This window comes from Cnephaeus nilssonii (genome assembly GCF_951640355.1).
Source record: "Cnephaeus nilssonii genome assembly, chromosome: 18".
Classification (NCBI taxonomy): domain Eukaryota; kingdom Metazoa; phylum Chordata; class Mammalia; order Chiroptera; family Vespertilionidae; genus Cnephaeus; species Cnephaeus nilssonii.
The window spans coordinates 34234393-34249585 of NC_137089.1; the positions used below are offsets into that span (position 1 = coordinate 34234393).

A 15193-nucleotide genomic window follows, 5' to 3' on the forward strand; every position below is an offset into this window, starting at 1 on the left:
AGGTCTGTATGGGAATGAAACAGGGTAGACTGGAAAGATTAAGATCAACAACTGGAAGGGTGGGGAAGTCTTGGGAAATGGCAAGAGCGCGCGGCCAGAATTGAAAATTAGTGAGTCCCTGGGACATGTGGCAAAATGGGACTGCATGGGAAGCTGACCAGACCTCAAAGTGCCTCTTGGTGACTGATATGAAATAGCTGATTCCCAAAGTTCCGGTATTATTATTATTCAGTGCTTCCAAAATCTTGTTGCGTTGTAAACCACAAAATTAATCCTATAACTCGGCAACTTTATACTTTCTAAACTACCGCCTATTTGATGGCTTTGGGAGAATTTAGTCATTTATATAGAGTCCACACCACGCCTGTTAGGCAAGGAACCTTTGCCTTGATTGCAAAGACGTTATTTTCAACAGATTTCAAAATGGTGCATATCGGTGCTTTGGTTTTTGCCAATTTCCAGAAAAGTAAACTTTACCCGTTACTTTAAACATATCTCCTTTTAGGGACGGAAAACAACGTCCGGCAACGATACTTATCTTTACCAAAGTTGACTTTTATTCATCAAAATCAACCTAACATCTCAGGAGGGGAACACAAGTCCATGAATTGGGTGGCAAAGTCTGCTCCGCAGATTCCGGGTGAATTGTGAGATATTCCTATCCTGTGGCTGGGGTTTGGCGAGCACGAACACCTGCCGGCTCACTCCTACCGGCTTTTAGCTGTCAAGAGCCCGGAGCTCCAACCCAGCCACTTCGCTGCACGTGCCGGCTCGTGCCCACGGCCCAGCAAGGGCGTCCTGAGGGCGGCTGACTCACCCGGCCCCGCACGTGGCTTCGGAGTCTCCGAAGGTTCCCGGGGAGGCCCGGCTACCGCTGTTCGCTCAGCCCGACGGGCGCCCCTGCGGCGCTCCAACCAGCCAAAGCTCCCTCCGCCGCCGGCCCGGCTCTACTACCGTCCCCGGCGGCCGCGCCTCCCGCCCGGGCCCGCTTCCTGCCAGAGACACCCGGCATCCGGCGGTGGCCCGGTGTCCCGCTGCCGCCGCCCCACGCGCAGCCCTGCACTCTCGGGGCAGCGCGGAAGGAAGCGATGGAAGCACCTAGGGAAGGGGGCGCACGCAGCCGCGCAGGCGCGCTCGCTCCGTGGCGCATGCGCGCGGGGGCCGGCGCGCGGCTCCGGTCTCCGGTGACGTGGCGTGCGGAGGCGGAGCCCAGGCCGGTGGCGGGAGGCGGGGGAGGAAGCGCGAGGTGAGCGCGGACGTCAGAGTGGAGAGCGGAAGGTCAGGGAGGATCGGAGCGGAAGTGAGACCAGGGAGCCTGTCCGCCATTGTGGCCCCGAGAAGCGGAGAGCGAGAGGGGAAGACGAGCGTGCAAGCGGAAGAGACGGGCCCCTGCCACCGACTCCCGAGCGCCAGGCCCTCGTTCCGGCTTTTCTGCGAGCGGCGGCGGCGGCAGCGGCAGCGGCGGCGGCGGCTGGCACGGTCCACTCGGCGGAGGGCGGCTTCCAACTGCTGTGAGTGCACGGGGAGAGGCCCAGGCGGCGGCGGCGGCTCGCGGGTGCGGTGAAGAATGTCAGCCACTAGCGTGGATCAGGTGAGGGAGCCGAGGCCGCAGGCTCGGCGAAGGCCCGAGCTCGGAGCTCCACCCTCGCGTGGGGCTTCGGCTCCTCCCCGTCGCCGCCGCTGCCGGCCCCATAACGGTGCCCCGGGCGCAAGTTGCTGCGGTGCTGCCGCCCGGGCCGGGCGTGCGCCCTCGCGCCGAGTCTGCGGTGGAGGCGGGCGGCCGCGGGCCGCGGGGCGGGGGAAGGACTGACTGCTCTCCGGGCCTTAGGACGCCTCCCGAGGGCGGCCGACGGGGCTGGGCCCGGCGAGCTCGGGAGAAGGACCCCGAGGGGCGGGAGTAGGTGGGGAAACCGGGGGCCTTGGAGGATAGGGTGGCTTCCACTCCTCCGCGGATTGTTGAAAATAACTTGTCTTTGATAGCGCCTTGGATTAAGACACTTTCCCTCTTTTTCTTTCTCCCCCCCCCCCCCCTTCACATTACGACACCTTTCGTCTTGCTACAGAGACCTAAAGGGCAAGGAAATAAAGGTGAGTTTGGATATTTCTTATCTTAACTCATCAATGTTGGTTCGATGTTATTTTTTTTTTAACGGCGTGAGGGTCTTTCTGTTTGTCCCCCCCTCCCCTTTTTTTTTGAAATGTAGGATTGGAGAAACCATGGCTAAGGCAGCCCAATGCTCTCCAAAACTTCTGTAGTTCCTTGCTTTGAGGCCAGTTTTATAGAAAGCAAAGTGGTATAAGAAACAGTGTTCTCCTTAGTGGTATATCAGTTCAGGTGGTAGTGTTTTGAACATAGTAACATTTAAAAATTTTTTTTTCAATTTGCCTGTATTGGGTAACTTCTTTATATATGTAGAGAAGTGGAGATTTTGTTTGTCATGTCTAGGTTACTTTGGAACATGCAACCCCATAGCATTCCATGTCACATTAGTGCAAATTGTACTGTTAATCATTGATTCTATTGAAGTCAGTTATGTTAGAGATCAAAGCTGAGCAGGCATGTTATCTCTCTGTGTCGTCCTGATTGCAAGGTGGGACTCAATTTGGCGTGTTAGAAAGGACTGACTGTGAAGGAGATATGTGATTATGTGATCTGCTATTTAGTTTTTAAAGAAGAAAGTACTACTGAAAGTAAAGCATTTTTAAAAATAAGTGTGTTCAGTCAGCTGACTGAAACATGACATTGATCATGTGACATGAGTGAGTATGGAACAGTAACTGCTTTCTTGGGACAGTGCCAATTAAATAACACTACAGTGAGTGACATATTTATTGACAGTTTGTAATAGGACTTGAAATTAGACTAAACATGATGATGCTTCCTGTTTTTTTATTTTAGAAGTATTACCTAGGAAATAAGATCTATGATAGCTTTTAGATGCACTTCAATCTCTTTATGATGCTCTTTAGATTCAGGTTATTTGCTATAGCAAATTTGAAAGGAATAGGTACTGTATACACAGCTTAGTTAATTTTCTTGATTTGTACAATTTATTTGAGAATTTATGCATTCCAGATAATATGGCACTGTATTAAGTAACAATTTATTGTTTTGTTTTGATTAAGATAAATTTTCTTGGAGTATATACACATTTAGAAATTTTAAATTCTAGAATTTAATTTTTAGAGTTCAATTTTTAATTTTAGAATTTTTTTATGTTGTGAGTATAAACCTCAGAATTTGATATAGTTGATTTATTTTAAGTGAGTTTTAAAAAACTTTTTGTAAATTTAAAAAGAATGATCTAATGTTTTGGCTAGTCTTCCCATTAGGAGGTATGTAGACTTGGAGATATGTGAAATTTGTTCCCATTATTGCCTAGAGTAAGCTATTTTATCCTAGATCTTTGGGGAGGTGGCACTTTGCAAGGCTATTTGAAATGCTAAGTGTTTTGTGTTAATCTGCTGTAAGGTAAGTATGCAAGTTCTATGAAGTACTTGTTTGACAAAACAAAATAGAAAATCTATTGAATAAGCCATTACTATAAACTTGATTTATAACATAGTCATTTCACTTAAGTATGTCCTAGTGACATTTTTTATATTATAGATATAAATTATATATAAGTAATATTGTATATTGATCATAAATATTTTTGTTATTAACATTGTTTTAATCTATTAGTATCACCTTTGTTAGGTGTATTTAGATACATGCACAAAATATTTATTTGGATAGTTCTTTATGCCAAGAAATTTTCTTTCTCCTTTATTGTTCAGTTCATAATCTCATTCATGATAGAAGGATGGACTGGGTTACCTAGGAGATCTGTGTTCTAATACTGCTTGTGGCCACTGACTTGCCAAGTGAGCTTGAACACAGTGCATCTTTTAACCAGAATTTCCCCTCTATAAAAAAGAATGAATAATTCCAGTCATAAAACCTATACTATATTAGGATTGTGTAATTAACAGTAGTCCACTACTCTAGCAGTTATATCTGCTGAGTTTCTTTTCACCTTCCTCACCTATTTTTTAAATGTGTTTTTTATTAATTTTAGAGAGGAAGGGAGGGAGGGAGGGAGGGAGGGAGGGAGAGAGAGAGAGAGAGAGAGAGAGAGAGAGAGAGAGAGAGAGAGAGAGAGAGAAAGAGAAATAACCTCCTATGATTTCTCCTCCTGTACACACCTGGACCTGGAATCCAACCGGCAACCCCGGTGCATGTGCACAGATGACAATCAGTTGAGCCACACTGGCCAGGGCCTCAATTCATTTTACTGATATTTTTAAGATGCAGGAAGACTATTGCCTAAGATATGGCAGGAGAGAAAAATGCTACTCTCCTAAAAGTATTGGTAGTCACTTAAGATGCCTTAAAATGGTAGATACTACAAGGGCAAAAATACACATATACATTACTTGTATTTTTATGCTTCTGCATAAAAATTACAAGGAGAAGGCACCCCCAAGTGAGCTTATACAAGTAGTATATGTGTGAGAAAAACTACTCTGCCTTAGCTACTTGGTTTTCAAGCTAGTGAAATTGTTTTACAGTTACTCTGTTTATTTTTATGAAGCAGAAAGCAAAGTTATTTTTCTTGAACTTAGAGCCTCAGTATTCAAAGAACATGAGTATTAAACTTGAATTTAGAACTTATGAAAAATACATGTCCTGAGGAGGTGTCAGAGTTTTGAAAGCAGGATCCTTTTCAGTTCATATGATTTCAGAGATGCTGTGTTTCTCCTCTGAATTATTGTTAGTCGACAGCGTTGGCTTTATACCTGGCCTTAGTGTCTTTGATTTTCTGCTAATTGATTTTCTATATATCTTTAATGACATAAATGCACTAAAGGAACTAAAATTAAAATTTTAAGGGAATTTTATAGCAATGTCTTTGTAAGGCAAAATGCTTTTGTTGTCTAAATTCTAGGTTTATTTGTTTATAAGTGAATCCTTTTAAATTCATCTATCGTATACTCTATGTTAAATATTAGAATTGTTTTTATTATTATTGGCCATGGTGAAGGGAAGTAGAAATTTAAAGATGATTATTTACCTATTGGTCCATAATTTAAAACTTACTTTAAATCGCTTTTATTTATTAACAAGAAGGATTTTGCTTGCTGGAATCAAAGTGTATTACTCCTTTTCCTGCAGGCACCACAGAGAAAGTGGCAGATCCCATGCTCCTAGTAGCCCTCAGACCTTACTGCTTGCTTCTTCCTATTCCTTAAGTTTATAAATAGATAGATAGATTGAAAGTAATTTGTCTTTTTACTTCTCTCTCTTCCCCTCCCAACATTGTTTGGTACAACTGCAATGTCAAATGTCAAAGACGTAGGTTAAATTGGGCTATTTTTTAGCGTTTCAGAAAAGTAGTTGAAAATGCCTTGTATTTTGGCAATATTCTTTTGTAACCTCTCCAATATCCCCTCTGGAAATGATTGCAAAGCACTTAACTGTCATTTTAGGCTTTATTATTAATCCTCAAAACATTCCTATAAGGAGATAGAGGGTATATGGTATTGTCACTGTTTTTGTAGGTGGGAAAACATGATGCACAGATCTGTTGACTTTCCTAACTTGATGTAGTCAGACCAGAGCAAAGAATCACCTGGCTCCTAAGGCCCATGTTCTATCTTGATTTGACTCTGCTTCATAGAGCAGAGGAAACAAGCGAAGAATCATGTAAGTCATCTGTTCTTTTTTCCCTGAAGAACTTGTACAGACTATGGAACTAGCTTAGATTTCATTACTATTTAATGGCTCTCAGTCTCCAAGACATTAAATTGTGATTAAGTAATGTTCAAAAACCAAAGTCTTTAAGAAAGTGGAATTTCTTAAATGTATGCTTATGAAACTCAAAGGCTCGCTTCTTATTCAGACTTTAATTGAATGTAAATTACTTGTCAGTATGCATAAAATACGTTTAATTAAACATTTCCTTTGACAAACTCCTTGAGTAGTCTTTTGAAATTTCTTAGACATTTATGCATCACTTATAAATGATTGTAGACTATTTGCTTATTGTGTATGAATGTTTTGTTCTTAGTCTCAGCCTCTTACAAGAAGAGAAAGGATAGAACAGAGGAAATAAGAATAGCAGTGTCTCAGCTTCTTGTACAAGAAGAGAAAGGATAGAACAGAGGAAATAAGAATAGCAGTGTAATATGTATTTAGATAAAGTTTAAGCAGGCACTTTTTACCACATTAGCAGTGTGGGTTAAATTTGTGAGAATCTTAACAAATACAAGAAATAGATGGTTGTGATTTGAAATGGGAGGCTGTTTCAAATAGTCCAAAAGTGTAGTTAAGAATTATTTTTCAAGAGGTAATGCATTATGCATAGCTATCTTTGATAAAGGAGTGGTAAAGACAAACAGGTATGTTAGAATCTCTTGGGCTGACATGATTAGCCCACCAGAAATAGCCTAAGGTACCCATCTCTTTATTTTCATTTCTAGTAGCTGTTAACCTGTTTAAAATCTGGGGAGCACATTTAGCTCATCCTTGGCTATTGTGCTATCTTTATTATATAGAGTTAAACCACCTCAGTGGATCAAGTTGACCATCAGGTTTCTCTTGTAGTCTTTAAGGGGCAATGTATGTTTACTTTGGAGGCTTCACAATATAGCATTGTTTCTTTGAGTTGTCATTGCTACTTAGTGGGAGGCAAAGAACCAAGGGATATCGCCTATTTTTGTTCCCATGTCATTGTCAATTTGCTATTACATTATAGGTGATTTAAACTCAAATTAAGAAAAATTAAAATGGTATGCTGTTATAAAGGAACACACCTTAAATCCATTGCCCCTGACATCAATTTATAATATTTTGTGACACTATTTTTAAGTAAAAAATACCCAGATATTGAGGGTGTTTTTGTTGTTTCTATAACAGATCAGTCAATATCCACCAGAAAGGTTCAACTGTTTATATCTAAGTAGTATAGAATAGTATATTTTCATAGACCACACAGCAGGTTTTAGCCTGGTAAACTTCTGTGGTCCTAAAGTAAATTGTAATCCTAACTGGATCTTGTAGTATTTTATGTAATATTGAAGATTATTGCATACTGTTATTGAATACTCTGAGGTGAGGTAGATAGGTACTATTAACATCCTCTTTGAACAGAGAAGTAGAGTTACAAAAACTAAGTCACTAACTAGAGATCGATCACCCAACTTCTCAGTGTTGGACTTAGGATTCAAACCCAGGATCTTCTTAACTCAAGTTTGCTCAAAAGCACTCTGAGACAGTGTCAAGAGAATAACTATAGAGCATTTATGGAAATGTTCTCTGGACAAATATGGCATTATAAATTCTTCTGATTGGTTTTCCTGTGTGTTGTAAGAGTAATCATGGCTGTCTTTAGTGTCTGAATTTTATTTGTATTTTCATGTGAAAGTCTTCGTAATTTTAATTTCGAATTTTTTCATAATTCATTCATTGTGATATTGCTTCAAGTTAATTTTAGTCACTTTTTTTTTTAACTGGAGACATTTAAGATATTTATTGTAACTTTAGTTATCAAAAAAGTTCTTTTCCTTTTTTGGACAAAGTAATAGATTTAATTTAACAAAGTTAGAGAACATTCAGAAATCTGCAACAGTATTTGAAGTGGTATTTTAGATTCAAATATAGCATTAGCGAACCCTTCCAACATTTTTTAATTTAACTGTTTGCTTACTACAGTGTTGAAATTGGGATATTTACTTTATGGTTTTGGTAATCGAAAGTGTATATATAATTTGTATTTCTCTAATCTTAGGCATATCAATATAAGATTTGTAACTTTTTGGTAGCACAAATATTTGTGTCCAAAATTAAATTAATCTTAAGAGAGTGTTTAGGTGAAAAAAAGAAAGAACTCAGGATAACTTTTTGTGACTTGATTTGAAAAATACTGAAAGTGTTAGTTAGGTTGTTCTGTGATTCTCATAATGATGATTACAACACATCTAATACAAATATATTTTTTAGTTTCAGTACAAAACGGTTCCATTCATCAAAAAGATGCTGTAAATGATGATGATTTTGAGCCATACTTAAGTAGCCAGACAAATCAGGTAAGTCTGATAGTTCCATATTTAGGGAATTAAACTTATATTACTATAAATTGATTTTTCAAATAGATATTTAGTTGAATGAGACTAACAATAACATGAATTAATCTAGTGTACCTGAATAGCAGTTGCAGGTTTATGACACAGAAGAGTTCTTTAAAAATTATAGACAGCTGAAACTAGATTATGAAATACAAAGATTTGAACATGGAACATTACTAGTATATGTTGTAGTGTGGTTTTTTTGAATGTTGAATGAATTTAATCTTTTAATGTCACTGTCATATCTTTGTAGCCAAAGCAAATTACAAGGTTTAATTAGCTAGAAATTTGTGGGAGAGGACTACTTTGTGCCTGAAATTTTTGGTTAAATGTAGTGTTTTCTTCTTTATAAGACATTCCTATTTGAATTTTACTGATAGTTAAAGTTTTAATTTAACCTGGTAATGGAGGGAATATATAAATATAAATAAATAAAATAATTAAGACTTTATAAACACTTGCTTCTATATTGTAGGCATGGAGAATTTCAACAAATCAAATAATTGTTGGCTTTTGAGATTCTTGTGTGTTTGAATTATTCACAAATGTGAATTTGTATATAGGAATAATTTAGATTTAAACATTAAAAATCTGGTATTCTTTGGTCTCTGTACCATTTCTGTCTGCATCCACTTGTTAATAAAAATATTGCTACTAGAAATAAATTTAAAAATTTTTCATTATTAATCATTTTCTTTAGGGAGAACATTCTGGAATGAAGTTGCTTTTGTTTTGCTTAAAAAGAAAGATATGTGAAAAAAATGTACCTTGAAATCTTAACCTCTAGTTTTTTAAAACTATGAAAGAACAAGGAACCAAATGTTATTACACAACTTTATAGTTTTAAAGCAAATTTGAACAAAAAGTAGTTCCCATTTTGTGGGATGTAGAATTGTTTTTAGGACTGTGGAGAGCCATGGTTATGTTTAACCTCTTAATAATTTCTTTAACCACTCTCTTCTGTCTGTTGATCTGCAGTCCTAGCATATGTTGGGAGAGAATAAATAAATGAGAAAGAAGAAAAATGGGTGATAAAATCTATGGAAGTTTGGCTACCCTTATGAATGAAAAATTTCATTTCATATTTATGTAATCTACTTTATAATCTCAATAAATTTACTTTCCACCTAAATGTTGTGAAAGAATATATAATTGGAGAACAGGGGAAGATCATTTATTGTACAATTGTAGTGCAAGTTTTAAAAGAAACATACAGTATTCTATTTGGGGCCATACAGTGGCCTCAATTAATATCCCTTATGGCAGTGTTTTCCAACCTTTTCGAGAAATTCTGATATGAGGTGTAGTAGATATTACCCCCTCAGTGTCTTTATGATCAGATAAGTTTGAGAAGTTTATTTGGTCTAAATAATTGAATTGTGGGTTTTTTGCTGCTTGATTTTATACTTGATTAAAATGTAAAATGAATTTCTAATATAAGGATATATTATGCAGATCCACTGTCTTCATTGTTCAAAGTCTGTTTTCAAGAAATTTTAATGGATTTTAAATGTTTGAAAATTGCTACCATAAGAATCCTCGCTTTACTTGGTAACAGATATTTTATAATTCATTTGTCACAGGGGCTTAGAAGATTGGTTATTTGGCATTCCACAGAGGTGCTTCAGGTCTGCCTAGGGGAGACTGGGGGAGGGTATCCTTGATCCCACCCTTGTGGCAACCAGAGCTCTGCTTTGCTTTTTATCTGTTCTTTTTATATTGGAATTTTGCATAAAATTTCACTTGTAAAAAATTTTAAAGTGTTGGAAAATTAATTTTTAAGACTATAAATGCATTTATCTTAATCCAATTTTTAAATTGTATCATAAAAGCTTCCTTGTTAATATTGGCAAAACATCTATAAAAGACTTGTTTTAATGTGATGTTTAAATGGAAGATCTTATGCTTTATAGTAATTAAATCATTTTAATTCATGATATTTGAATCACTATAGTCATGTGCTATTTCAAGAGAGGTTTTAAAGTTTAATACCAGTAAGGCTGTACTTTACTTCCCTCTTCTTGCCAGTATTAGTGAATACATTTTCAGCAGTTATCTTTCTGTAATACTAAATAATTATATGTAGTCAAGGTACATATTTACTTTTTTTCTTTTAATATGTTTTATTGATTTTATAGGGAGAAATGGAGAGGGAGATAGAAATATCATTGAAACATCAATCAGCTGCCTCCTGCACGCCCCCTACTGGGGATAGAGCCCAAAACCCAGGCATGTGCCCTGACCTGGAATCAAACCAGTGACCTTTGGTACCTGGGATGATATGCTCCAACAACAGAGCCATACTGTCCAAGGCCATATTTACCTTTTAAAGAGCACTATAATTATTGAATATTGAATACTGGGTCTATTGAAGAGAAAAATGGAAAATTATCTGAAATAAGTTGTAAGAATTTAACTTACTTATAATTACTTAACTGAAATTTTAAAAACTTAAAAAAATTGACCTTTTAGAACAGATTAGTGAATACTGGATTTATTGGTGAAATATGTCAGGTAATTATTTGCAGATTTAAAGTTCTGCAAGTATTTGTAGGTCCTTGTACTGACCTACCTGAAGTAATTATTTAATTTTTAAAATTTTCAATTATAAATATGCAATATGACTTTAAAATTAAATCCCATCATTTGATTTTAATGTTACAAATAAAATAAATGAATCATTCATCTGGAAAGGTATTTAATATTTTTGGTTAATTTAAATTGTTTTATATACTTAGATCTAATACACATCAAACCCAGGGATACTTTAAACCAGGCTGTTGGTCTTCTGTGGCAGCATATTTCTTCTATTTTCTAGTGTTCACTTTGCATAGGGAATAATTTTTATATTAATTTACAAGTGAATGAATGTCCTTCTGGTTTTAAAATTAGTTCTCTGTTATATGGATATATATTAGGTATAGTCAAATTGGAGGTTTCTGTTTGACAAGGAAGGTAGGGTTTTTTCAAAATGCAGGCTTTAACCAGTCGGTTGGGAGACAAGACCAACTGAAGCTTGATGAAATGTGTGTTTTCGTTGCTTCTGTTAATTCTGTTTTGTGTTTATTGTCTTATTTTTTAATGATTTAAAAAAATTTTATGCTTAAAAGTTTATTTTGCTTAATTATGAAGTGGATGTGCATGTAACATTTATGTAAAATAATTGCTGTGTAGAGTTTTTTTTTGTTTCTTCTCTTAAAAGATCACTATATTTAAGTAAAAATGAAGATCATCCAAAAAATAGTTCTCCATAATTCCTCAGAATAATTGGACAATTATGTTGGTCACAAAATTCATGTTTACTTGGTACTATTAAAGTACCAAGTATATTCTGCCATATACATTGGAAGAATAAGTTGGAAAAATGAAGTTTGAATTTGTCTGTTTGTATATATGAGGAAATAAATTCCTAGTCATGTTTATCAGGAAAGAGATAAAGAGAACTAAGAGAATAATACTTTGAATTTTGTTATTTTCTGTCCCTGCCCTTAGTTAAGGTTTTAATTATCTTTGCCTGTTTGAATGATTTCCTAACTGGTAATTCTGTATTGCCACTCAGGAGTCTTAAAGTTGAAGTTTGTGCCATTGACATATTAAAGAATTTACCTCAACTTCACAACACATCCCTCCTGCCTCATCTTTGGTCAGCTTTCTCTATCTAACTTACTCAGGGAAATAGGGCTTATTATTATTTTCAGAAAACATAAATATTTTCTTTCATAATCTTAATGTGTACTATTTGCACACACCCACACACAGAATCCTGTGTCTGTTGCTTCTGAAGTCTTTTCTGATTCCCCCAGTTATTTGCACCCTTCCTTCTCTTTGTGCTAGAGTGTTTGTTTTGCTTTGTTTGTACTTCCATTATAGTACTTACCAAATTGTAGGGTAAATATGTCTTCCCCCTAGACCTGTGAAGTCCTTTAGGTCAGAAACCATGTTTTTCATCTTGTCTCCAGTAACTGGCACTTTAATCTGTTACATAGTAGGCATTCATTAAATACTTAGTGAATGTGAATTAGGCTATCTTCTAGAATTAAGGAATGAAATATTATGGTTGAAATGTCAAGTTAATTGAGTATGACATAGAGTACATTTTCTTATGACATTTTTATTAATGTGCATAAATTATATATTAAAGTACAATAATATTTTTTAAATATTTGAGGAAAATACAGGTAAACATTAAAAGTAGACTAACCTTCACTTTTTGTTAATTCAGAAGTGAGTTCAGGAGATTGAAGTACCTCAGGTTCTTAAGGGAAAGCAGTTTTGTTTTTCTCTGTGCATATGTGCTGACATTGGAGCATAATGCCTCAAGTCTTTTTTATTGAACTTCTGAAACATTGTACAGTGTTCTCCCTTGGAAATTTGGGTGTTTATGAAGCAAAAATGGATATTAAGTTACCTTAACTAAAACAAAACACACACACACACACACAAAATAAAAGACTCAGTTATAATTGAGTTGTATTAAAATGTCTTCAGGTCAGAACAGTGATCATAAACTTTTTCTTACTGTTCAGATGTTCTTTGAGATAATAGAAAAACAATTGGCCTGCGGGCTAAGGGATAATAATTATAAATGATTTCAAAATTCTAATGAAGAATTTTTAATCTTCTATATTTTAGTTTTCAAATTTAAAAAGGTAAAGGCTTAATTTATATTTTAATACAGCACTTTGTAATTAAAGATTTAAAAAAATCTTTACAATTGATTAGAGCAGCAGGTATTATCCCCATTTTACCAATGAAGTAACAAGGTTAGAGAAATTAATGATCAATGAGATCACTGACATAGAAAGTGGAACTGTACAGAATTGACCCCCATCCTTGCCTACTACATCACATCTTGACTCTACCTTCTTTTGGTTTTTGGTTTTGTTTTTTTAAAATTCTTACCCGAGTATATGTTTTTATTGATGAGATAGGAGAGAGAAGAGAGAGAGAGAGAGAGAGAGAGGGAGAGAGAGAGAGGGAGAGAGAGAAAGAGAGAAAGAAACATCAGAGTGAGAGAGAAACATCAATCAGTTGTCTCCCAAGCACACCCAACCAGGGATTGAAACCGCAGCTCTGGGCATGTGCCTTGACTGGGAATCGAACCCACAACCTGTTGCTGTAATGGACCATGCTCCAACCAACTTAGCCACCTGGCGAGGGCTAGGACTTTATACTCTTAAGAACTGGACTAGCTTTGAAACTATACACAGGTGCTTGATGGTTAAATTACATTTTAGAGGCAGGTTGAGTTGTATTAATAAATGTAACTATTGACTACTTACTGTGTCGTAGGCACAGATCTTTATTTCCTTTGAATAGAAAAAAAATTCAGAGTTGTATTTTGGCTACTTTTACTTAGCTGATAAGTGCCTACGCTGGGATTAGAATTTGGTTGCCTTATGGTTTCACTTCAACCTTATATTAAACTAGAGGCCCAATGCATGGATTTGTGCACTGGTGAGGTCCCTCCGTGTGGACTGCAGGGATCAGGCCATGGCAGGCAGCCTGGGAGGAGCCCGAGCCTGGGCCGGGCGCTGCGCCACCACTTGGTTAGGTCACCAGCCATGAGGCTGGTGTCTGGCGCCCATTGGTCAGCTGAGTGGTGCTGCCGCTGTGGGAGCGCACTGACCACCAAGGGGCAGCCCCTGCGTGGAGCGTCTGCCCCCTGGTCAGTGTGCGTCATAGCTACCAGTCGACCGGTCCACAGCCGGTCGCTTAGGCTTTTTTTTTTAAATATATTTTCTTGATTTTTTTACAGAGAGGAAGGGAGAGGGATAGAGAGCTAGAAACATCGATGAGAGAGAAACATCAACCAGCTGCCTCTTGCACACCTCCTACTGGGGATGTGCCTGCAACCAATGTACATGCCCTTGACCAGAATCGAACCTGGGACCTTTCAGTCTGCAGACCGACGCTCTATCCACTGAGCCAAACCGGTTTCGGCCACTTAGGCTTTTATAGAGATAGATAGATGACTTCTCAGGGAGTGTTTCTAAGCTCATGCTGTGGGTAAAGGATTTATGCATCTGTTATCAATTATCTATTGGTAATTATATCACTTTTTATATGTACATATTATTATTTTCCCCTTTCAATTAGTTTTTTAAATATAAGGGAAATCTCAAAAGTTTTACATCACTTTATTTAAAGGTGGTAGATTTTAAAGAATGTGGTAGCTCAGGCCAGTGTGGCTCAGTTAGTTGAGTGTTGTCCCATGTACCAAAAGGTCCCTGGTCAGAGCATATGCCCAGGGTTGTGGACTTGATTCCCAGTAGGGGGCCTGCAGGAGGCAGCTGATTGATGTTTCTCTCTCCAGTTGATATTTCTCTCCTCTCTTAACCTCTCTCTAAAATCAATAAAAACATTAAAAAAAGAATAGTAAAATTTCACTATTGGTCACTTTCTGAAATACGAATAAACTTAAACTATTTTAAAGCTATTAGTTTACATAAACTGAAATTGATCATGTCTCATTATAATCACGTTTTAAGTAAAAGGTGAAAAAAGTAAGTGTTGAGTTATTTTCCATTATCAGGAAGTAGAAATTTTGTTTTCTCCACTACCAAGGTACATTCCTCTAATTGATATTCCACTTAGCTAGCAATTAGAAATTAATTTTAAATTTAGCAAAACATTAAAAAATATTTCCAATTATTATCAAAGCTCTAGTTACTCAAAATGTGTTGGCCATATCTTTTTTTTTCAGACTTTAGTTTCCTACAATTTTGTTTCTACTAGAATCCAAACTGAAGCCTTGCCTTTTGAAAGGAGATTGCTTAAGTTACTTTCATAGAGCTAGGAAAAAACATCTCATTCAACTAAAACTACTGAGAGAACTGGAAAATAAATGGTTAGCATTTGATAAACTGGAGAAAGCAAGCCATTTATCCAGTATTAAAGGCCCGGTGCACAAAAACCCCTCGGGGAGGTTGTCCCTGAGTCTGGCTTTCACCCTCTCGCAGTCTGGAACCCTTGGGGGATGTCCGACTGCCGGCTTAGGGCATCCCTTTCACAGTCTGGGACCCCTTGCTTCTTCTTACCGCCCACCTGCAGTGGAGGCGGGAGAGGCTACCGCCACCACCTC

The 15193-nt window shown here is 37.4% G+C and overlaps 1 protein-coding gene across 8 annotated transcripts in view; it reads left to right on the forward strand.

Moving 5' to 3' along the window:
- The first annotated feature begins 1278 nt into the window (after positions 1-1278).
- The window catches only part of YTHDF3 (YTH N6-methyladenosine RNA binding protein F3), a 37059-nt gene continuing 23144 nt past the window's right edge, over positions 1279-15193 (forward strand). The window contains exons 1-5 of one of the 8 annotated variants that reach the window (XM_079795951.1): positions 1279-1591; positions 2064-2088; positions 5545-5689; positions 7985-8070; positions 9693-9737. In XM_079795951.1, coding sequence (XP_079652077.1) covers positions 5632-5689; positions 7985-8070; positions 9693-9737 — 189 coding nt within the window. In that variant the 5' untranslated portion in view covers positions 1279-1591; positions 2064-2088; positions 5545-5631. Of the gene's footprint in view, positions 1592-2063; positions 2089-5544; positions 5690-7984; positions 8071-9692; positions 9738-15193 lie in introns of those variants that run through there. The other 7 variants (XM_079795952.1, XM_079795954.1, XM_079795953.1 and 4 more) reach the window with 7 other exon arrangements.